This window comes from Pelophylax lessonae (assembly GCF_965119305.1).
Source record: "Pelophylax lessonae genome assembly, chromosome: 9".
NCBI classification, from domain to species: domain Eukaryota; kingdom Metazoa; phylum Chordata; class Amphibia; order Anura; family Ranidae; genus Pelophylax; species Pelophylax lessonae.
In genome coordinates, this window is record NC_138776.1 from 65,167,361 (window position 1) to 65,193,221 (window position 25,861).

The 25,861-nt window shown below is 41.5% G+C and overlaps 1 protein-coding gene across 1 annotated transcript in view; it reads left to right on the forward strand.

The window, feature by feature from the left end:
- DOCK1 (dedicator of cytokinesis 1) overlaps positions 1–25,861 on the forward strand; it is a 696,032-nt gene that overhangs the window by 112,844 nt on the left and 557,327 nt on the right. The window contains exons 3-6 of the mRNA XM_082266717.1: positions 7,308–7,348; positions 9,947–10,002; positions 14,671–14,767; positions 18,130–18,278. Of these exons, the coding sequence (XP_082122843.1) occupies positions 7,308–7,348; positions 9,947–10,002; positions 14,671–14,767; positions 18,130–18,278 (343 nt within the window). The remainder of the gene's footprint in view (positions 1–7,307; positions 7,349–9,946; positions 10,003–14,670; positions 14,768–18,129; positions 18,279–25,861) is intronic.

Consider the following 25,861-nt stretch of genomic DNA (forward strand, 5'->3'; position numbering starts at 1 on the left):
TAAAGAATGTGCTCTTGTGGGTGCCTAAAACAAACAAAAAAAACTTGTATGTGAACCCTCACCTTGTAAAACAACCCATTCAGTTTAAAATAGAAATGAAAGGCAAAACATTTGTGGATACATATAAAAAACACTTTAAACACCTTTTTATTCCCCCCTTTTTTTTAATAAGCGATCACGTACCCACTGTTTTCAGCTTCATAAGGAGCTCATAACAAGCAACTCCCTGAGCATGCCTGGAACACGCCTGACCTAACACGCCTGGAAGAGAGCAAGCTGAGATCTCAGCACAGCTAGAGAACTGACCACGCTATACTCTCATAACTGGACTGGCAGGAACACCAATGATTTCACACAAAGGAAGCAATACAAAGAGAACAGGATGCTAGGTAGAGTAGCCACATATCAGGAATATGAAATGTTGGGTTTACATATTCTTTAAAGTGGTTGTAAAGGCTCTAGGTTTTTTACCTTTTATGAATTCTATGCATGAAGGTAAAAAACCTTCTGTGTGCAGCTGCCCCCCTAATACTCACCCGAGCTCCATCTCCATCCAGCAATGGGCACAAGAGCAGCAGCTCAACTAGGTTTATTCCTTCTCATTGGCTGAGACAGCAGCGGGGAGCCACTGGCTCCCGCTACTGTCAATCACAGCCAGTGAGCCAATGAGGTGTGAATGGACACACAGAGCAGCGGCTCGGGAGCAGGCCTGCCCAGGTGCCCCCTATAGCAAGCTGCTGAGTGAGGGGCCAGGAGCTCTAGCAGGGAACCCAAAAAGAGGATCAGGGCTTCTCTGAGTAAAATCACTGCACAAAGCAGGGTAAGTGTAACATGCTTGTTTATTTTTTTTAATCTCCGAATTTGAGGCTCTTGCACACAGGCCACCTGAGCCCATTCAGTGTAGCTGAAGCCATATTTTCCCTAGTCAGGCAGCCCAGGAGCAACGGTACAGCCTGTTATTAACATAAATGGCTGTATGCTACTGTTCTCATGTATGTGGTAGTGATATTCAAAAGTACGGCATGAAAGTGTTTGCAAAAAATAGAAATTTAGCTCTGGACTCTCAAGCAGGGTACTCCATAATTAAAGCTAAAATGGAATAGAATCTGAGACTTAATAGCATTGTTAGCCTGCTGCATTATAACCTGAGACTAAATATTCAGATTCTGACAAAAGCCCAATCACGGCTGGCTGTCTGTAAAGGTGCAGTGACTCCCCACAGAGTCCTTTTATAGGCACTTACTAAAGTGAAAGGTTTTCAAGACATGGATCCTTGGTATTGGGTTGAAAGGTTGGACCTTTTGGGGGGGGGGGGGGGGTTTAATTTATTTTGATTTTATTATTTGCTTCTTTCAAATGTTCTGTCTGTGATGCACCTAATCTGCATTGTAAGGTATTCTGAGAGACTGCATATGGGACTTGTGTTTCTATATTTAGAATTCTCTTTAGGCATTTGATTTTTGTCCTGTGTGTATCATTATAATTATTATGCACAATTAATTATATTCTATTAAAATAAAGTTCTGATGACTTATGTAATGCCTAAGAATGCTTGTAAATCCGTAGCTAATTATTTCTCCAGGAATTAGCACAGTGGAGTTTTTGTTGTGGGCAGAATTAGTGGGATACAAAATTAAGCTTTTGTTGTCCTGCATGTATACAGAACTGGGTTAATATGTACCTAGCACCTGAAATGGGTTTTAAAATTTGTTATTTTTTAGATTTTTTTTTTTCTTTGATATTGCTGCACAATACAGAGGAGGTAATAATCAGAGATAACTCACAGATGGCTAACTTTCATTGGTAGAAAGTAGGAGGTCTGACACCCCACTGTCCAGGTTTGCACATAAGTCACATCAACACCCATGTGGTGGCAGGGTTCCCTGCTAGAAAGTATTGGCCAAATGTGACCAGGCTGGGGCAAGTCAAAGACTACAAAAGTACACTTTCTAAAAAAAGTAATAGTTGTGCTACTTTTAGCTGTTTTAGCAAGTGCTGAAAGAGTATGGGTAGCCAGATCGTCTGGAACAGGAATGCACAAAATAACTTCTTACCTAATTTTGACATCCCTTATCTGTGTACTTATTCTGGGATGTTGTGCAGAAATTACTGAAATTAGCGCATATAGTATTCTGAGAAGGTCAGAAGTAGGGATGATCGAACTTTTCAAAAGTTCGGTTCGACCAGAACTTCCAGAAAGTTCGGCCCGGATTTCAGAACCCCATTGAAATCAATGGGAGCAGAACTTCGGTAATCAAACCCCATTGTGAAGCCCTAAAACCCAATAAATGCCCCTAAAAAGTGCCTAGGGTTCTGGGTCATGCCCCAGAGACTATTAATCACACAAAAATAGTTCTTAAAAATTGTCATTTTTGATAGAGAGCCAATTATTGAAAAAAATATTGAAAAAAAAAAAAGAGATTTTTTGATTTTGACTTTGGATTTAGTGTCTGGTGGGTCTAAAAAGTGTACCTGTGAAGTTTCAGCTCTGTAGCATGTCCAGAACCAGAAAAAAAAAAGATTGTTTCTATTAGGTCACTTATAGAACAGGGATATGGCTCCGCTATTTTCACACCTTGCCGGTTTTGTAGCAAGCGTTTTTTTGGGGGTTATTGGAGGCAGGCATAACATCAGAACTTCTATGTAGGGGTATATATACACACACACTTGTATGTATATATATACACATATATAGGTGTGAAAGTAGCAGAACACTATGCTTGCGCTAATGAAATAATTAACACCCATATAGCTTCTCTCCTTTCACACCTATATATGTGTATGTGTATATATACATTTAAGTGTGTGTGTATATATACCCCTATACACAAGTTCAGATGTTTTGCATGACTCCAAAGACCCAAAAAAATGCCCAAAAAAATACGCCTGCAATAACACACCTGGGCGTTTTTTTTTTGTTTTTTTTTTGGCGCAGGCGTTTTTTTGGGCATTTTTTGGGGGTCTTTGGAGGCAGGCAAAACATCTGAACTTGTGTATAGGGGTATATATACACACACACTTATATGTATTATACACATACACACATATAGGTGTGATCGGAGCGGAGCCATGTGCCTGTTAATTATTTCATTAGCGTAAGCATAGTGTTCTGCTCTTTTCACACCTATATATGTGTAGGTCAGGGCTTGACAAATTTTCCTGAAATCTAGGAGCCAGCAAAAAAAGTTAGGAGCCAGTTTTTTTTTTTAAACTAACAACCAAGCTTTATTTAATAAAACGGATACTAAATTTACACATAAATACGACTAGAACCCCACTCTCCTCTAGCGCAATTGGATGAAAACAGACTGTCTGTCTCTTTCCATCCGATCCGATCCACGGGATGGATAGAAAATAGAACCACCATCCGTCTGCTTTTGGCGGACAGGATCAGATGGCGGCAGATTACTGCTCCATAGAGGAAAATGAAGGGTCCGATCAGGTCTGCCTGAAAAACTGACAGGCGGACCTGATCAGACAGCCCGTGTGAAAGGGGCCTTCGGCTGTGGCATGGCGATGAGGAAAAAAAAAAATTATATATATATATATATATATATATATATATATATATATATATATTTTTTTTTATTATTATTTTTTTTAATAATTAAAAAAAAAAAGAAAAAAATATTATTTAGTTTTTACATTTAAAAAATAAATTAAATTTAATAATAAATAACCACACTCCCTGTCAAAGGTAACTAACTGGACAGGGAGATGGTAATGCATTCTAAACAGGCAGTGGAAACAGTAATTACAACAGTCATTACTCCCGGCCACCACAAGAGGGCGCCAGTTCCCCATTGGAAGCCTCTCATCTCAAGTAGGCCGAAAAGCCGGGGCCTCAATTTTCGGACGGCCCGGAAGTCCGTTAAAAAATGACAGAACACCTTCTGCAGGGCACCCCAGGCGCCAGGTCGCTAATTCTAGTCGCAAATGCGACCTGGCGCCCGGGTTTTGTCAAGGCCTGGTGTAGGTGTATATATACATACATGTGTGTGTATATATACCCCTATCCACAAGTTCAGATGTCATGCCTGACTCCAAACATGTCCTCAAAAAAGCCCAATAAACGCCTGCAGCAAAAAGCAGGCTGACTGGCGAAAAGCCATATCGCTGCTCTGTAAGTCACATAAGAGAAACGATCTTTTCTCTATAGCGGTCACCCTGAAATGGAAGGGTTTGGTCACCCTGCCATAGCAGTCAGTGTCAGTTCACCCTACACTACACTACAGTCACCCTGGCACTTAACACTTTCCCTACAGAAACTAGATTTTTGAATCGAACTATAATGGAAAATAGCACCCTAACTACACTAGATATCCCTTTCCTCACACTAATAATTGCTAAATGACACTTTTGAAGCAGAAGTAACAGAACTGCTTCCACTCTCTTCCATGTCCCTGTATTAAAATGCTAGGAATTTGGCGGGGCTATCTTATATACTGGGGGGCGTATTCACTAATGATTGGCCTCTTTTAAAGCCCATTTCCTGTCCCATTGCATTTTGGTCGGTTCTGGTTGCCGAATTCCGAACTTTTTCAGCAAAAAGTTCTAAATTCGGCCGAACCTCGAACAGTCAATGTTCGGGTCGAACCGATAGTCGACCCGAACCGTTCGATCATCCCTAGTCAGAAGTGCCAGGCTCTGTTTCTCCTTTTTGAAGGTTTACTTTAAAGAGATAAGGAAGCCTAAGGATTTGTTCTTACAAAATAACTTGTCACTTTGCCCTGAGTGGACAAAAGGGTTTACCCTAAAGTCAAATTTACCGTGCACTTTTGAAAGTGCAATTGCACTCTGCAAGTGCAGTTGCTCCAGAGCTTAGTAAATGAGGGAGACTTCCATCATCCTATCGTGTGCAAGCAAAAATGCAGGTTTTTTTTTTTTTTTTTATTTTCTTGCATGTGATTGGTGGTTCTTTCATAAATGAAGCATTACCTTATTTACTAAGCTCTAGAGCAATTGCACTTTCAAAAGTGCACAGCCTATTTGCCTTTAGTAAATCAACCCCATAGTGTTAGATTCTCCTTAATAATAGGGTTGCAGATCCAGGAAACCAGGGATGTGAAATTGGGAAGGGGGGGGGGGTGTAGAAGGGGAATGTGCTCTAGGTGCAGTGTTGATAATTAGAGGGGAGGCATACTGGGAGCTTTAGACAATGTATTCTCCAGCGACTCGCTGAGAGGAATGACTACAGCATCAACCCCAATAGAAGAAGTATGGTCCTCATTAGCTGCTGGAGGGAAGATTTACAGTCTCCTCCCTCCAAAAGCAGCCTACTGTGGGTGGAACAGAGCCAACGGTATCTGAGAACACACCTCAGTCTCAGAACAACGCTGCTGGGGAGGGTGGGTGAACTGCCCTTCTTTCTGTCTCTCGCATAGCACATAAGCAGAGGCAAGAAAAAAGGAACTCCCTTAATTTTCATTAGGACTGTCACTGAGAAGTAGTTCTGAAGTGAGCACATGGGGTGGATGGACAGCTAAGCCCTGGACCTTCCCTCTTCTCAACAGAACCTCCCAAGAACCCCTTAGCCGCCTCCTTTTACTTAGTGCTCGTTCACATGGATGCCAGAGGACAGGTTAGGTTTTAGGACCCTAAACCTAAGTACTGACACACATGTGAACAAGCTCTTAGATCTGTTTCAGTCCCCCATCCTCACTCAGAGCCCACCTTCCAGCTTCCCTCTCCTCCTTCGTCCCACTGATATGGATGCCAAAGCAGTCATCCTCAGACTGGCGCCAGGGGCATGTTTTCCCCACTGACACTGATGAAGCACAATTTTTTCATCCTGGTAACACCACTGATGCAGAGACATTTTTTCCTTCCAGTGACACCACTAAAGTTGGGGCATTTTTTCCTTCCAGTGACATCAGAATGCTGGAACAATTTTTATCTCCAGTAACCCTACCAATTCTGGGATGTTTGTTCTATTCAGTGACACCACTGATGCTGGGACATTTATTCCTTCTGGTTACATCACCCACGCCAGGACATTTTTTATTTTTCTTCCAGTGACCCTACTGAAGCTGAGACCTTTTTTCCTTTCAGTCTTGCTACTAACACAGGAACGTTCTTTCCTTCCAGTAACTCCACTGACACAGAGACATTTTTATAGCTTGACACCACTGACAACCCTCCCCTGTTGCGAACCCTATCATAATTGTACCAGCAAATATTCTCTTGTTTCTACAAGTTCCTTTTACCATTGGATTCTAGCAGTGCTGGTTTCCCACGTCCATGACTGGAAGCTGAGTTTTGGCAAGCAGGAAACAACACATATAATGGAGAGGCTGCACACCCCAAAGTAGGAACTGGAGAAAGAAAGTACACAAGTACAAACCCCCAGGGTTTTTTCAGCAGCAATGACTTAAGTATAGAATATATCAAACTTTTTACTTTTATTTATGGATAGAAAAAATGTATAAAAAAACACACTTAATAAAACAATCCCCATGAGGGGAGAAAAACTGGTAAATTAGGAGCTCTGGTTACAAACATAATGACATGGTGTAACAAAAAATTAATGACAATCGCATGATAAGATCATCACATAGAGATACAAAAAAAAAACCAACGCGTTTTGACCTTTGAGATGAGGTCTTCCTCAGGGGGTCTGTGATGTCAAATTGGCGATATTAGTCAGGAACCAGAAAGAATGTTTATGATTAAGGAGTCGCTTTCCAAAATGGAGGCATGAATCCTCCAACCGAGGCAGCGAAGAAGATGCACAGGGCTACAAGGAGCCACATCTATAGCCTACCAAACGGGGGTGGACACCTGCTGGTATCACCACAATAGGTGGACATGGTTCATAGATTCAGGTATGTCCATGTTGAATAATCTGAATTCATCGAAACGCGTTGGAGTTTTTTGTATCTCTATGTGATGATCTTATCATGCGATTGTCATTAATTTTTTGTTACACTATGTCATTGTTTGTAACCAGAGCTCATAATCTACCATTTTTTCTCCCCTCATGGGGATTGTTTTATTATGTGTGTTTTTTATACATTTTTGCTATCCATAAATAAAAGTAAAAAAAAAAAAAAAAACACAGTTTGATATATTCTATACTTAAGTCATTGCTGCTAAAAAAAAACCCTGGGGGTTTGTACTTGTGTACTTTCTTTCTCCGGAAGCTGAGTTTTAAACTTCAATACAAGCAGTTGCTCATATTTAAAAAAGTGTAATTTCAAGTTGGTCACATCCTATCCTCTTACTATTAACAGTAATTTTGTTCAAGCTGAACTTTTCCTTTAGGTTGTATCTATGAATTAGCTGACTTGTTGAATATTTCTTTACAGGATGGTACAGAGGATACGTTTTAAGGAAAAAATCTAAAAAGGTACGTCACTTCCAGTAAAATATAATATAGATGTAAATTTATTGGTGACCAATGCATATGTCCAAAGTGCTTGTAGGTTGCATATTCTGGCAACAATAAGGAATGTGCTAAAATTTTAAGTATTGAAATTTGAGCAAAAAGACCCCAACTGATTAGTTCAAATGAGGCTTGCAAACAGAGGGACTGCTTTGTACGATGGTGGGCTTTTTTGTCAGCAGGAGTTGTTGCATCTAAACTTGTTTTATAACCTAGTCCCAATGCAATTTGTAAAGCATGACCTTTACTGTGGGTAAATAAAACACTTAGAGTAGAACTATGGCATCCCTTTAAAAACAAATGCTGCAGCACTTAATTTATGAGGGCATTTCTTAAAATGCTAGTTGAGCCTGCCAGTTAAATCCATCTAGTGCAGCTTCCTGTCATGGGGTTACAATGCTGCACTGCTCTTGAATTTAGAACAGAGTCGTCACTGTGCCTGCTTGCACTACCGTGGCATAAAAAAAAATGTTGCAAGGGGTGTGACTGTCCCAAGCCTGATAGCTTGTCAGTCAGCACCTGGCCACACCTAGTCCTACTCGCTGTTTTTGGATTGAGTGTACTGCCTTTTGCTGAAACCCTTCCACTGTGAACTGAAGTATCTCAGAAGGGGAGGGTGTTCAACACAGATGGAGAATTTGGCTCAGTGAAGCAAAAGGATGTTTTTTTTTTTGTTTACTTGATAATGCGTATGCATCATATAGAAAATTAATGTGGAACTTATTTAAACTGTCAAACAGGATTCTTTAGTTGTACATTAAGGGTGCAGTACTCAAAGGTTCTATTTAAATTATAATAAACAAATCCCAGTGCGTACTACCTGTCTCAACTTTCAGCGTCTAAAATGCAATGCATCAACAAGCTATAGGGTATTTGGCTCTGGTCCACGCAAAGAAGAATCCTGCAGCTACCAGTAGAGATCCGGGAAGATCGAGTGCAGCTCAAAGACAATAGGACAGCAGCGCAGGATCTTCATTAGCATGATGGTATGAATTTATTAAATAAAACAAAATAGTACACTCGCAATTACAATTCTTGACATTCGGCATGGAGAACAGTGGTTCCACCAGGGGATTGATCCAATTAGGCTGTAGTAAGCATCAGTTGGTCTCGCTCACCCACCAGCATGCAGGGTAGCGCAGATCTGACAGCTGTCAGAAGCCAATGCCCGGCATCCAGCAACTCTGACACTGCCTCGTGGAAGCCTCAACACGCTGATTGAAAGAAAAGGAGGGGTTAGCGTACAGCCTGATGGGATCTCTTCCCTGGTGGTTCCACTGTTCTCCATGCTGAACGTCAAGAATATTTAATGTAAGTGTACAATTTTTGTTTTATTCAATAAATTCCTACTATCTTGCTAATGAAGATCCCGTGCTGCTGTCCTCTGGTCTTTAAATTAGAATACGGTGTCAATGGCCTTTAAATAGCAGAAGTATCCAAAGCAAAGTTCTGTGTGGTTATTTTCCCTCTTTTGCATGGCACCCTTTGGCAAAACCTAAATTAGGCTGGAGAATCTTCTCATGTATTGCATTAGGGGAAGTGGGCAGTCCCCTTATGGCTTCTGGGAGGGTCAAAGACTGCACATCAGATATTTTCTTTAAGAGGAAAATCGAATTTTCATCAAACCAGTTCGGTCTTTAAAACATGTCGTTTTAAACCAGAATTGTTTAAGTAATGTGAGGTTGGAGGCACAGCCTGAGTATTTCTTCTAAAGTATCCAGAAAAAGTGCAGCGTTTGTTATCTCACTTTGTATTACAACGCTGTCTAATACACCTACACACTCAGTGTAACAATCTGCACAGACTCCATATTTATGTGTTCTCCATAACAAAAAAATGAATACAAAATTGACAGGGACCTAACTTTTAAACCTTGCAGCAGGTTTGGTCCCTTGCCTTCTGAGTCTGATGGCGTGCCAATACTATGTAATTCAAATGCTACAATTAAACCTATTCAAAAGGTCTTAGTAAGGACCCTTTCACATGGGTGGTTTGATAGACTTTTACATGGAGCTTTCACTTAGGTCCACCTGATTATCTGACAGATGGATCTTGCCTATGGGCAAGCAGATGTATATAGACATTCATTCTTTTTACATCTGCTCACTTTTGAGTCCGTCCAGGTCCAGGAAAAAAATGTAAAAGGTCTTCTTCCTTCTCCATTTTTCCAAGCCTAAATGTGATGGGAAGTAGTTTGATGTAAACTGATGTCTGTTTGTATAACGAAGTCTGTTTACATTCAGTCAGCTATATTTCAAATTTGGGTCTGGGGAGCTCTGGTTTTAAAATGGGGTAAACACTAAACAGACACAAATTTCACAAAAATTACGACATTGTCCTCTTCTGCTATGAATCGGCAGAGGATCTGTGAATCATCTGCTTGGGAGGTGCCTAAAATGTATAGTTTTTTTTTTTTTCACTGATTAAAAAAAGTGTCTAGTTTACAGTTTTTCAGTTGTTTTGCATAATTTTCTATTGTTGATGTTCCTTTTTAGGATTTTTGCTTTATATTTTCCATGGTGATTATTTTGGTTTTTAAATACTATATATTTGTGTTTTTAGGGTATATTTCCTTCCAACTATATTCATCTTAAGGAAGCTGCGGTCGAAGGAAAGGGGTAAGTTAAATGTATAATGCATAAAATTTGGACCATGTGGTCATTGTGGTTTGTTAAAACTTGTGTTTATTACCAGTAATAGAAGACCACTGTTTGTAGCCTGTGAACCTTTGAATACATAGAGTATGTTTGGAGGAAACATTTAATTAGACCCTTTTATGGGTGTTAAGCTAGCCATACACCGACTGAATTGATGCAGGCTCCTGATAAACTTGCTGGCACCTTCCCACCCAACATCCTGCAATCTGAAAATCGAAGGAGCCAGGTAGAAATTTTTGGCCAAACAGTCTGCATCCAATCATAGCCACTTTTCAGGTTTTTTTGACAGCCATGGATGCTGTCAGTAGTCAGCAAGGTTGATTCAGGCAGCCATGAGCTGGTTTGGATTATTGCCATGAGGTATGTAATACATCCTTTTCAGTCAGAGTTAAAGGTGAAATTAGAGCAGACATCTAAACACCCTTTATTCCAGGTATGTATTTTTAAGAGTTTTAAATACAGCTAGTACCTAAAATTTGTATTTAATCTAGAACCACTCAGGGTTCTAGATTGCATTTAATTTCCTTTCGATCTAATATGCTGCCTACTACTTCACTTTCCATCCAGCAGGCATGGGCAAGGGGGTGACACTACTCTGTTCTGTAAATGATTTAGAGAAAGCGATGTCTCTGGGTTCTGCTTTCTGGCAGAAGGAGACCTTAGTGTTACTATACCTACACCAGTAAAATCAGTCTGTATATGCAGTAAAGCATGCCTGTTATACTCAATGTGAAACCTAAGGGATTAATCTACTGCATTGTCTAAAAAGGCTGTTTCATCCTGTCTTCTCTGATCCTTACCTTCTACCACGGTCTCCAAATCATCTCCTGATAGAACAGAGCCTTGGGGCAAGCTGCACATGCTCAGTTTGGTGTGTATTGCTAGAGGGTTTTTTTTTTCCTTGGGAGAGTGCATGTGATCAGCACAGGGCCAGTCAGCACTGTCCAGATAAAGGGGGTCAGGGGTCCTGCACCCTCATAGTCACACATAGTCTGTCAGACAGAGCAGAATGAAAACTCCTCCTACAAGCTTTAACCAGACACTGATAGTAGTCCCAAGACTGCTATATATTGCTGATGAGAAAAGGTATTTAGCAGTTTATATTTACTAAAATAATTTAATTGCATTTCCATGTTCTGTGTACTGTGGGAGAGCAGATTTAGTGAATGCAGGCTCCTGGGTTTAATAACACAAGTGTTTCCAGTACATGAGCCAGAGTTATTAATGTTTTTTTGAACTGTATATTTGTACCTTCAGCAGGTTATGATGTCATTATGATGATAAACATCCTCCCGTGCTAGATTGTTCCTCCAGATTGGCAGGGACATGCTAGTACCATAGGGGTGATGGTAGTGTTTTTGGGGGTAGGGAGGGGGGTTGCAAATAACCTTAGATTAATTCTGTTTGATTACTATGGGTTATGGCAATGTGCATATCATTAATGGACTTGAATAAACTTCAATGAGTTTTATGGCTAAGTTTATCTTAGCCTGTAGATGGAGTGAACATCAGTATTCTGATCATCTGGTTACTGTATAATGACATCTCTCGTCTGATTACAAAATGGATGTATAAAGGAAACATAGAGTACTAAAATAAGTTGATTTATTTTGATAGGATGAATACATTAAAAGCTAGTTACTGCTTACAACTAAGACCCGCTGAAAGAATTGACGCCAACATACAGCAAGCCTTAATACAATTTGTGTTACATTAGTAAATGCCATGTTGTCAAATAGTTTAAGATGCTCAAGAAATAATCGGTACAGTGAAGACAGATAATGCAAAGAGAAAAGCACTGACATTTCCTTTTTTTAAAGCCCAATGGCCATCTGATCCCTTTGGGTAAGTTTACCCTCATTTCTACTTCTGTCTTCAGTGAAGGTTTTTTGGCTGTAGTTGGGTTATAAATAACCCTGTCACAACAGTGGGCAAGTCCAAGTTGATGATGAAGACCTTCGTAAATGTAGGTTGCCTTCAGTGAAAACAAAATCCCAAACCAATTAGCAAGTCCAGATTTATAGGATCCTGAAACTATATGTATATCTGGACTTTGTGAAAGTCAAACTGGCCCCCCTCCTCCTGAAAACTGCTGCAGTTCCTATAAAAAGCAGCAGCATTACCGACCACTCGGAACGGTCAAAAAGGCTTAGATTTCCATGTAAAGATCCCAAAATAAAACCGCTGAACCATTCAACAAGCAATTTTTTTTTCCCTGACTTTTTTTTTTCTCTTTTTATGGCTTTCTAGCCTACTAGGGACCTTTTGGTAAACCTTGTGAGGAGAATTTTTCCAGTTGGTAGGCTCCTACCAGTCAGTGTAAGAGCATTGCTGTTTTGACCTGAAGATTTGTCACAACTTTTTATTAATTTTTTATTTATATATATTTTTTTTTAAATATAATTTTATTGAAGTTTTTCGGGTGGCAAAACATATTCCAGCAAAGGAAGAAAACATAAGAACATCAAAACAATTTGAACAACATATCCCTTAGACACTTAGTTCCTACATCTTCTATTTATTCTACCACTGATTCTAGCAATACTCCTCCCCCCCTTCCTTCTTTATTCTATAACTCAAATCAACCCCAAGAAATAAAACAAACCCCAACAAAAAAAAATATTAAATCATATATTTTTTAAAATAAGCCCTCAAGGAGCTTACAATCTAAATGTCCCTACTTTACATGCATACCTACTAGAGTCAATTTAGGCAGGAGCCAATTAGCCTATCAGCATATCTTTGAAGTTTGGGAAATAAACAGGGATGCACACAGGAAACCCATGCAAGTACTGGGAGAACATGCAAACTCCATGCATGTTGTGTCCTGGTTGGGATTCCAAATCAAGGACCCTAGTGTTCTACAAGGCGGGAGTGCGTACTGCTAAGTTAAATAGTTTAAGCCAGGAGTAAACCGAACTGCTTGATATAAGCCCTCTAATAATCTAGTTTACTGTTTTATTAGCAGGACTAAGTACTGTTTGTTTCTGAATTGATAACCTAACACATTCACAATTTTGCAATAAACGATATCCCTTTTTGTAGGAAAAAAATGATGTTCATCAATTTTTCATGTAAATGGCCATTCTGGAATTCCCAAAGTTTCTGTACAAATCCTAACATTCTGAAAATTGAGATTTCATTTTTTCCAGGAACCCTGGTTGTACCCAGGGGGAGCCATGATATCATAACAATGTCTTGTCGCTCCTAATAGTGCTTGCTCCATAGCATTTGTTATTTATTTTTATTTTTTTAAGTTTTGTTAAATGGTACTTTATTGAAATGATTAGCTGTGCCTTTATATATATATATATATATATATATTATTATTTATTCAAAAGAAACCGTGACGATATTCCATAACATCATTTCAAGTCCAGTCCACATAGTGAAACAAATGACATATAATTATTTCAAACATTATCTGTTATACAAAAATATGATCGAGATTATAGGACTTAATTAATTCAATCCATTAGAATCATCGGAACTCTCCCATGTCTCTAATATTTTCTAATATTTAAAAAAAGAATATACAAAGTATAGAAAATTCAGATAGAAAAGAATAGAAGATAGTAAGAAGAAACAACAAAAAAAAAAAAAAAAAAAGGGAGGAAATTTTTCCCTTCTTCTTCCACTCTCCCTCTCCTCACAACTGGTATCACATTATTATGTATTATTATTTCTTATACAGGATTTATATAGCGTTAACAGTTTGCGCAGCACTTTACGATGTGAAGGAAGACAATACAGTTACAATACAGTTCAAAACAGGAGGAATTAGAGGGCCCTGCTCGTTAGAGCTTACAATCTAGACATTGACACTTTAGCCATTTATCACTTATCCTGTGCTGTGCCTTTATAAACCGCAGAAGGTTTATTTAGGTTGACCTTTAGGACTGTACTGCTAATATATGTGTTTGAGAGTGGTTGAATCACGCCTGCACGTTTAGCTGTCTTCCTGGTGTATGTGGATATTTCTGTGTCGTGAATCCCCTCCACACAATGTCATCGGCCCCCCTGCAGTTTCCCTCCACAGTGTTCTATACCCTCAGCCATATGCCTGGCCTCCTCTCCTGTTAATCATTTGGCTGCACTTCTGCTTCAGTCCTACTTTGAGCCACTTTTGAAGGCTTAAAAAACCTAGCAGCAGCAGTTGTCAGGGTGTCATTAGCAGCTAGTGATGCTGTAACAGTTTGCTTCGCTTTGCTTTTTCAATATAGATAAAATCCTGAGATATGTACATAAACATCTGTCAGCATAATACATTTCTATTTTATATAAAGTTGTAATTTAGCTTTATTGCTCTTTTGTAAGTTTATCACTTTATGGATTTTAGGTTTACTTGCAAATATGTTCCCATTTGCTTTCAAGAAAAAGTAATTTCAAGACATAAAGACTTGTTTATTAAAGGAGTACATAGAACTGTGATGTATAAACTGCAGTAATTCATAGCAGCCAATCAAATTTCTTCTTTACTACAAAGCAGTGATGGATGCGTGCTGGTTGGTTGCTTTCTGAGTGTTTGTCGCCTGATGATGGACCATCCTCAGTGGTATCGTTTTAATTATTTGTGTGTTTGTTAATCCATACCAGGTATTTATTTTGGATTTTACATTCCTATTGTAGGCAACATGAAAAGGTCACACCTTGCGAGATTCCTCTTGTACAGGAAGTTACCACCACGCTGCGTGAGTGGTCCATCATTTGGAGGCATCTTTATGTTGTAAGTAAATTGGAACAACTGTCAGTACTATAGGTCTTATAAATAAAATTCTTTCATTTTCTTGTTTTCATGTATCATATTATGTTCTTGATTCCCATAGCGACAAGGCAGATTCTTTTATTCTTGTACTTCACTAAAAAGAAAATCTGATTGGTTTTTAAAGAAAATTTCATTTTTTTTTTTTTTGGGTACATTGTTTCTTAGCTTATTATGGCCCCCAAAAAAAGTATTTCTGTAAATATTATTTAGGTAAATATGCATATTAATATTGTTTAGTCTCCTTAGCAAGTGGGACAATTTTTTTTTTCTCCAGAAATGTTTCTTCTTTACAGTTTCTTAGCTCATTATGGCCCAAAAAAGGTATTTCTGTAAATACTTAGGTAAATATGCATATTAATATTTTAGTCTCCTTAGCAAGTGGGGCATTTTATTTTCTCCAGACATGTTTCTTCTTTACAGGAATGCACTTTCAGTGAATATGCTGTTTCTTGTTTTTGTAAAGTCAATTAGCTGATTGTATTATTTTGTGTTTGGCAAATTATTTCCATATACAATTTCATAGATTTGTCTTTGTGTCTAACTTTGTTAGAAAATGACTTCAGTATCCTAAAGGGCTCTTTCACACGGGCGGTCCGATCAGATCCGCCTGTCAGTTTTTTAGGCGGATCTGATCGGATGCCCCATTCAGCCCTATGGAGCAGCAGGTGTCAGCGGTGACATGTCCTCTGACACCCGCTGCCATCCGCATTCGATCCTGTCCGTGAAATCCGGACGGATGGAAACCCTATTTTCCATCCGTCCTGGGGATCGGATCGGATGAGAGCGGACAGGCGGTCCACTCTCATCTGATTCCCCATAGAGAGCAGCGGCGGCTGTGACACCTCCCTCTCCGCACTGCAAGCGGAGACGGAGCTGTCATCCGGCGGCTCAGCGGGGATCGCGGATCGATCCCCGCTGAGCAGCACGGATCCGCCTACGGAGGCGGACCGTGTGAAAGAGCCCTAAGAGCAGCTGTTGTAAGAAAATTAATTGCAGATAAGGCATCTGTAGCTAGTGATAGTAAAGCTGGTCATAGACTGTTTGAATTTCAGCCAGATCAGCTGGAACCAACTGAGATTCGAACTATGCATGTGCAGGCAGAATGTACCCAAGTCGATCAATTAGCTTGGGAAGAACCAGCCTATCAGATTTTACATGTGATTATTGCCAGTAACTGTTATAGCTGCTAGCAATAATCACTATGTTCTCCTGACAGGGACAGCTTCCCCTGCACCACCCCTGGGAGAACACAATGGCTCAGCAGGGGAGGGGGGGGACCATGGTTGAAGGAAATTTGCTCTGTTTATGACTGGCCTTCATCACATTAACCAGATCGCTTCCACTGTATGTCATGAAACAGTAATGGTGGCCTTGGTATTCTGGACGGCACTGGTTTTTACAGTGTACTCAGCGTTCACACAATGACTATGATTGAACTGTCATTTGTGCAGATAACAGGAAAAATGGCAAAATTGGCCTCAACAGTGATTACAAGGCACAGAACCACCTTGATTATCTCTGTACCTTTTTGATCATTGTTATCACCATTCTTAACTATCACAAATGTACACAGCACTACTGTTTGTGTTTGAGAACCCTTTCCTTCCTCTCACATTCCATGAATGAATTTTATTCATTCAGGTAGGCCGCAGCATATCCCCCCCCTCCCCCCACTATATTTGACCTGTACATTAGCCCCTTTACTCCTCCCTCTCTGTATGGCCTGTATATTGATTATGCACCAGGCTTCATATTTTAGCCAAAATACCAGAATGATACTTGATTTTATTAGAAACTGTGGTAAATGAGATCTTGGGGTGTTTACTTTCCAAAAGGGGGTCAATTTTGTGATGTTTGTAGTGTTCTGGCATGTTTGTTTTCTTATAGCAGAAAAGTAAGGGAAGCATTTTATTTTTTTTTCAAAATTGTTAGGGCTCTTTCACACGGCCGCTCCGTGTGAAAGCTTCGCTGTGGGACTTTTTTTTCACGGAGCGGATGACAGTTGTGTCATCCGCTCCGTATGCCCGCATATCATCCCATCCGTTTGCGGATGATATGCGGACATAATGTAAGTCTATGGGCATTGCGGATATCAGCGGGTGACACCGCTGACATCCGATTTTCCTTCCTTTCCGTTTTTTGAACGGATGAAAAAATAGGGTTCTGTTCCGTTCCAAAAAACGGAACCGAACTGAAAGGAAGAAAATCGTATGTCAGCGGATGGTATTCCGCTGACATCCGCAATGCCATTGACTTACATTATGTCCGCAAATCATCTGCAAAAAAATAGGATGATTTGCGGACACACGGAGCGGCCGTGTGAAAGAGCCCTTAGTCTTTTTTTTTTTTCTTTTATATAATAACAAGAATACAAACTAAGAGGTTTTAATCACCACCAAAAGAATGTTTCATCTACTACAAAAAAATGATATACAATTCATCTTGGTACAGTGCTGCATGATCAAGAAATTGTCAGTCAAGCTATGAGCACACTGGAAAATGACCTGGTTGTAAAGGGGTTTATAAAGGCTGGTACTTAAGCAGTTAATCTAGACTGGTTTAGGAATGTTGAAGAAATTTTCACCACTCATCCCAGTGGCTTGCTCCATACTTAGTAATGAGAAAAAAAGCTAGGTATTGAAATTTAGTTTTTTGCGCTACATTTCTAAAGTCCAGTCTAATGTGACCTGACTATTACCATCTATGCTGTGCCTGAAATATAGGAAAACCACCTTGGACTGTGTTTCTTTTTATTTAAACCTTTCCACCTGTTGGAGCCAAATGTGACTTTTGTTGCATACATTTGAAAATAAGCGTGAAGGCACACTGTTAGGTGAAGGCATCTCTGCAAACTTTGGTTCCTAGCCCCTTACTATCGGAGTTCCTAGCCTGGGACATATAAAGCAATAAAGTGATTGAGAGCAGGATACCTTGGAGGTTTACTACTGTTCCTTATACGTACAGCCATACACTAGAAGCCCAGACCCACCGAAGGCAGCTGAAGCACCTTCTACCCCCCACCGCCTCAGTGTGTGTGAATGTAATGAGGTTAAGTTGGCAAGAGGCAACTTCTCAAATCAATCTATAACTGGCATAAGGAATGGTTCACATAGGCAGCGCAATACAAAGTTAGAGCATACTGATTCCGTCATTTACCCAAAGCTGATTATATTCAACTATATCTTTTGAGATTATGGATTGGTTTTGTTAGCAGCATATAAACAATGTAATATTAATGTTGGCTTCTAGCAAACTATACCTTGCTATATACTTAGCTGTTGTGTGTATAAAGTCAAATCAATACTTGTATTTCCCTTTTATAGCACGATAATCGAGACATGTTTAACTGCGTCAGAAATATGATCTGTGACCTGGTGGAGTGGAGATCACAGATCTTGTCTGGAACGCTGCCCCAGGATGAACTGAAAGAGCTCAAAAAGAAAATCACAGCACGGATTGATTATGGAAACAGGTCTGTAGACTTTTAAATCCATGTCTATGTTTTTATTTTTTTTTCTTCCTGTGGATTTTAATATGCCTTTTTTTTTTTTTTTTTTTTTTTTTTTTATTAACCACTTAAGCCCCAGGCCTATTTCGGACACTTTTTGTTTACAAGTTAAAATCAATATTTTTTCCTAGAAAACTACTTGGAACCCCCAAACATTCTATATATTTTTTTTAGCAAAGACTCTGGAGAATAAAGTGGCGGTCATTGCAATATTTTTTGTCACGCGGTATTTGCGCAGCGGTCTTTAAAACGCCATTTTTTTGGGAAAAATTACGAAGAATCACATTTCACTGCATTTAAAAAAAACTAAACAGTAAAGTTAGCCCATTTTTTTGTATATTGTCAAAGATGATGTCCCGCCGAGTAAATAGATACCCAACATGTTACGTTTTAAAATTGCGCACACCCGTGGAATGGCAACAAACTACGGTCAATAGAAATCTCAATAGGCGACGCTTTAAATTTTTGTAACGGTTACCAGTTTAGAGTTGGAGTGTAGCTCTTTTTTTTTTTTTTTAATTATTGCTCACGCTCTGGCAATCGCGGCGATACCTCACATGTGTGGTTTGAACAGTGATTTAATTCGCGGCTTGACTTTCATATACGTTTTTTTTTTTCTTTTTTTTTCCCCATTTATTTATTTATTTATTTTTTAACTTTATCACAGGTTTAAAAAAAAAAAAAAAATCTGATCACTTTTATTGCTGTCACAAGCAATGTAAACATCCCTTGTGACAGCAATATGCAGTGACAGGCAATGTTCCCCCTAAAGTGCGCGCATGCGCGGACGCGCAGTGAAATTTATGGTCCCGCGCAAGCAGCTATGTAGACCGCGCACCTAGTTAAACAGCGCAGACGAGGCGGCCGGGGAGCAGAGCGTGCTCCCTGAGAGCACGCCCATTGTATGACAATAGCGAATGAAAATTCGCTATTGTCACATGGATCCTCCTCCTGGCCAATCAGGGAGCGGGTCCTCCTGCTTCCTGATTGGCCGAAAGGCCAACTTCATGCCATTGGCCGAGGAGGAGGCGCCGGGACTTGGGAGCACGGAGACGCGGGAAGCCGGGGACTGAAGTGAGCGGGTCCGTGACCGTCCTTAAGGTAAGTGCACGGGGGGGGTCTCGCGGGGGCCAAGTCACTTACGGATGGTGGTCAAACACCAGAAGATCCACTCAGCCAGGAGGCATCGCTGGAAGTGCTGGGGAGAGCGGAGGATCGCTGCCATGATCGTACCCAGGGATATCAATTCACTCCATGCAGGTTGCAATTTATTGGGGGCAATGCTGTGCACTCTGCAATTTATTGGGGGCAATGCTGTGCACTCTGCAGTTTATTGGGGGCAATGCTGTGCACTCTGCAGTTTATTGGGGGCAATGCTGTGCACTCTGCATTTATTGGGGGCATTGCTGTGCACTCTGCAATTTATTGGGGGCATTGCTGTGGCACTCTGCAATTTATTGGGGGCATTGCTGTGGCACTCTGCAATTTATTGGGGGCAATGCTGTGCACTCTGCAATTTATTGGGGGCATTGCTGTGGCACTCTGCAATTTATTGGGGGCAATGCTGTGCACTCTGCATTTATTGGGGGCATTGCTGTGCACTCTGCAATTTATTGGGGGCATTGCTGTGGCACTCTGCAATTTATTGGGGGCATTGCTGTGGCACTCTGCAATTTATTGGGGGCATTGCTGTGGCACTCTGCAATTTATTGGGGGCATTGCTGTGCACTCAGCAATTTATTGGGGGCAATGCTGTGCACTCTGCAATTTATTGGGGGCAATGCTGTGGCACTCTGCATTTATTGGGGGCATTGCTGTGCACTCTGCATTTATTGGGGGCATTGCTGTGGCACTCTGCATTTATTGGGGGCATTGCTGTGCACTCTGCAATTTATTCGGGGCAATGCTGTGCACTCTGCAATTTATTGGGGGCAATGCTGTGGCACTCTGCATTTATTGGGGGCATTGCTGTGCACTCTGCAATTTATTCGGGGCAATGCTGTGCACTCTGCAATTTATTCGGGGCAATGCTGTGCACTCTGCAATTTATTCGGGGCATTGCTGTGCACTCTGCAATTTATTGGGGGCATTGCTGTGCACTCTGCAGTTTATTGGGGGCATTGCTGTGCACTCTGCAGTTTATTGGGGGCAATGCTGTGCACTCTGCAATTTATTGGGGGCATTGCTGTGGCACTCTGCAATTTATTGGGGGCATGGTTGTGGCACTCTGCATTTATTGGGGGCATTGCTGTGCACTCTGCAATTTATTCGGGGCAATGCTGTGCACTCTGCAATTTATTGGGGGCATTGCTGTGCACTCTGCAATTTATTGGGGGCAATGCTGTGCACTCTGCAATTTATTGGGGGCATTGCTGTGCACTCTGCAGTTTATTGGGGGCAATGCTGTGCACTCTGCAATTTATTGGGGGCATTGCTGTGCACTCTGCAATTTATTGGGGGCAATGCTGTGCACTCTGCAATTTATTGGGGGCATTGCTGTGGGCACTCACAATTTATTGGGGGCATTGCTGTGCATTCTGCAATTTATTGGGGGCATTGCTGTAGGCACTCTGCAATTTTTTGGGGGCATTGCTGTGGGCACTCTGCAATTGATTGGGGGCATTGCTGTGGCACTCTGCAATTGATTGGGGGCATTGCTGTGGCACTCTGCAATTGATTGGGGGCACGCTGGTCACTCTGCATTGACGTCGCCCCCCCCCCCCCCCCATTGCTCAGTCTAAAGGTTTGCGCTCAGAAATTTTTTTATTTGCTCAGCACAGTAAAAAATTAGAGGGAACATTGGTGACAGGTACTCTTTATGGAGGGATCGAGGGTCTAAAGTACCCTAGACCCCTCCACTACACTTCCATGTATTCAAAACGCCGAAAACGGCATTTTTGAATACACTCGTTTTTTGAATCTGCCGCCTTTAGCAGCAGAGTAACCCGGACGTGACGTCATGGATGCCGCCTCTGGGTTACGTCATCGGAGACCCGATCAAAGCCACTTCCGGCTTTGATCGGGACTTCATCCAGCCGGCGGACGTGTCGGCTGGGTGCTCGGGCCTCCCGGTGGGACGGGAGACCCGGGCAAAGCCGCGGGAGGGGGGACGTCCCCTCCCGCTCGTCGGGGTAACGATCGGTCGTTACCACCGGAAAGCCGACCGCCGGCTCTAAACAATGGTACCGGGGTGATGCTTCTAGCTAGTATAACACCGCAAAGTCTGCCGACGTAAATATACGTTACTTTGCGGTAAGTGGTTAAAGCTTAGAAACAGGGGGGCAGATTTATAAACAGTAAATCTGACATCAAAGATTCACTGAATATGAACCTTCCAGGTACACGTTTTAACCCTTCACTGCAGTGGAGGTGGTCACATGATGTGTATAAATCTGACAGGGGACAGTACAAGGGGCTGAAGCTGCCCTATCACTTCCAAGCACTCTGGGTATGTTGGCTCTACTAAACCCCTAATGTCTCACTAAAGAGAGCCTGTCACAAAATTGCATAGGAGACTCTTTGTCCCATGTGATAAAAATCTAAGTTTACGGAAAAAAATTTGCAGCTCAACGCTCACTGCTGCATACACCACGTACACGCGGATGAACATATACATGTTTCTGGGCTGCCTAGTGCCTAAGTATGAAACTGTTTATTGCTGCGCACCCTGGCAGCAATAGTTGTTAAGCCATTATTAATGGTTGATGGGCTTTAAAAGCGAAGTCTACGAGAAATTTAGGATACCAAAGTTTGCTTGGGTAGGGTACCTATTTACTCATTGCAATCTAATTGGGTACCTATTTACTCATTGCAATCTAATTTTATATTTACCCAATTAATGGGTAATATATTGCATTTGTTTGCCTTAGATTTAGTGTATTTTTACCTAGAGTTTGCTTTTCATAAACTGTATCGCTAATATGTGACATAAAAAAAAAATAATAATAATTTTAGGCCTGAAGATTACTTAAAACCCCCAAAATAGTATGTGTGTTCTGAAAGCAGACACTGCAGAATAAAATATTTTAGATTTATAAAGCCCATCAACCGTTATTTTTAAACATACATGAATAAAACACAAGACGGCTTTGGCAGCGATAGTGTTAAATGATAGTGACTGATTCACCACCAGTCAATGTTTGTTAAGTCACATTCACTGCATTCAAAATATACCCCCTGGTGTTTATTTACTGGATGTCAAATTTTTGTGGCAGGGGTGACAGGGAGAGAGGGGGGGTGACAGGGAGAGTACCTGAGAGGCCAGCCAGGGCAGGTCTTCCGTCACTGCAGAGAAAGAGTGCATTCATCCACCAGCCTGGAGCTGCCTAGGAGCTGACTGATGAGGTCATGTGGGCGGAGCCCTGTGACGAGGGGAGCCGCCCATCGCACCGAGCTCCGACACAGACTATCATCTCCTGCCTGGCCGTGGACACACAGAGCTCCGGGCGGCTTCCGGAATTGGATCGGGGGGGAGCAGTAAGTCACTGCGTCTGCTACACTACACGCCAGTGATTTTGCGCCCCCCCTCGGCCTGCGCCCCTGGCGGGCGCCATTCTGGCTAACCCAACGGTACGCCCCTGGAGGAACTTGACTAGCCAGCACAGAGTCCTAACCTCAACTTGATAGAACACCTTTGGGATGAATTAGAGCGCAGACTGCAAGCCTGGCCTTCTCGTCCATATCCTTGCCTGACCTCACAAATCCGCTTCTGGAAGAATAGTCAAACACTCCCATAGGCACACTCCTAAACCTTGTGAACAGCCTTCAGAAGAGTTGAAGCGGTTCTATTTGCAAAGGGTGGGCAAACTCCATATTGAACCCTATGGACTAAGATTGGGATGGCAGTAAAGTGCGTGTAAAGGCAGGCGTCCCAATACTTTTGGGAATACTGTGTGTGTGTGTGTGTATGTATGTGTGTATATATATATATATATATATATATATATATATATATATATATAATATGTATAATATAATTTGCACACATATTGGAGACAAAATGGGCCTGGGTGCATCAAAAGTAAAAAGGGAGAGCAGCACTCACGGGTCTTGAGAGGTGAACACACTGACAATTTTTTTTAGACAAGGCACAAGCAGTCCTGAGGAAGACAAGCTTGTGCCTTGTCGAAACACCTCTCAAAACCTGCAAATGTCACACTGTCTTTTGAAATTAAATGTAAAAAAAAAAATATATATACACAGTGGCGGCTGGGGCTCAAAATTTAGGGGGGGGGGGGGGCGTAAACAGGAACATGTAATAGGCATTGCTTTGCGGCAAAAAGCACTGTAAAAAATTGCGTGACTTTGAGGTCTCAAAAGTGTGAAAGGGGCCTTTAGTAATTAAGGTGTAGTGTGCCCCCTTTCAATGCAGAGAGACCAGCGTGCCCCCTTTCAATGCAGAGAGACCAGCGTGCCCCCTTTCAATGCAGAGAGACCAGCGTGCCCCCTTTCAATGCAGAGAGACCAGCCTGCCCCCTTTCAATGCAGAGAGACCAGCGTGCCCCCTTTAATGCACAGTGACCCCCCTTTCAATGGACAGTGACCAGCGTGCCCCCTTTCAATGCACAGTGACCAGCGTGCCCCCTTTCAATGCACAGTGACCAGTGTGCCCCCTTTCAATGCACAGTGACCAGCGTGCCCCCTTTCAATGCACAGTGACCAGCGTGCCCCCTTTCAATGCACAGTGACCAGCGTGCCCCCTTTCAATGCACAGTGACCAGCGTGCCCCCTTTCAATGCACAGTGACCAGCGTGCCCCCTTTCAATGCACAGTGACCAGCGTGGCCCCTTTCAATGCACAGTGACCAGCGTGCCCCCTTCAAAAGAGTGACCAGCGTGCCCCCTTCAAAAGAGTGACCAGCGTGCCCCCTTCAAAAGCGTGACCAGCGTGCCCCCTTCAAAAGAGTGACCAGCGTGCCCCCTTCAAAAGAGTGACCAGTGTGCCCCCTTCAAAAGAGTGACCAGCGTGCCCCCTGCAACACTGGACGGAAATAAATCTTGTAGCATTGCAGTAGCTTATCAAAACAATGCCACAGCGAATGAGTGCCGTAATCAAAGACAATGGTGGTCCAATGCAATATTCGAGTATGTGACCTTTTTTTTTGGCCGGGCAGTGTAAAACACACAAACACACTTTTTAAAAAAAAATATTTGTGACCACTTGTGTTCTCAGCTGCGTTGCATAAGAGGCTTACAGAGCATGAGTTTGAGAATGGCTGTGCAGTGGGGATGGACATGTCAGTAAGTTTCCTGGCTATTGGAGGACAGGCAGTCTGTTCTCCCAGCTCAGCCAAAAACTGACCAACCTGGGATGGATGTGCTCTCATGGCTAGTGTGGTCAGTTTTTAATAGGACAGCAGGAGGACTGGCGGCAACAACAGGTGTTTCACACAAAAACAATACAAGGAGAACAGGATACTCTTTAACACAAGTTCATGGTACATCATACACATATCAGGAATATAAAGTGTTGGGGTAACATATTCTTTAATTGTCTACTGCCATAATTGAGAGATAGAGACCTTAGATTGCAACCTCTTGAGGGCAAGGGCTGATGTGAATATACAGTATGTAAAGGGTTGTGTAAATTGTCACCACTATATAAATGCCTGAAATAAATATATTTGTAACTAAATTCCCTATTCCGAACTGAACGTACATGAGAGATTTACTTATCAGAGGCTGCAGTGAGCCATGTAGTGACTTATGAATATTTGCAGTTTATTATAACCAGAAGCTTACCTTTCTGTGAGTAGGTGATGTTTAGGTATGCATTTTGCCTTTTAGCTTTTAAAAGTATGAACGCCTCATGAAAATCTAATTTTATGTATGGGTTGCTGAGATATGGCAGTTTTGCATTTCCTGTGACTGTGTTCAGCTTTGCAGAGAGACTTGAGACTGAGCCTTGATTCTGTTTGGCGTGGAAAATTTAAAACTTCACCTTCTCAATTAATGAATTCCTTGTTTGTTATTGTGTCTTACCATCTGCCGACATGTTTGCTTAAAGTTTGCATGGACTCCAGATGCTCAGTTTTCAAACGGGGATGAACATCTTGAGAATTTGTTTTGTTCTGAAACTTCTGACAAATAGGAACAGAAGTTGCAGAAAAAAGGTCTTTGTCCCCCAAATACTAATGGATGAAAGTTCTGATGAGGCTTTCAAATACAGTGTTTATGCTACATCTATGATGTGTTCTGTCCTTATACCATAAAGCATCAGACTATAGCTCTAGGTTGGGCAGGCAAAGCTCCTTAAGGTGGAACTAAAGGCAAAATTTACTTTTAGGGTTGGATACAGCAGTGAAAAAAGGGAACTCCTGTCGGGTTTAATTGATTTCTGAGTCCCTGTTAGAGAGATTCACAGTCTCTAATTGTCCTTATGACCAATGTCACTGGGAATTAAGTCCAAAATTTTGCAATAGGGATGTTTGTTCTTGGGACCACTGTCTAGTAGAGGATGTCCTTTACAAAATATCCCTCACTTTCTGTTGAGTTTACAAGACAGGAAGTAATGAGGGAAATCTTGCTAATGGTAAAAAAAAATGACCT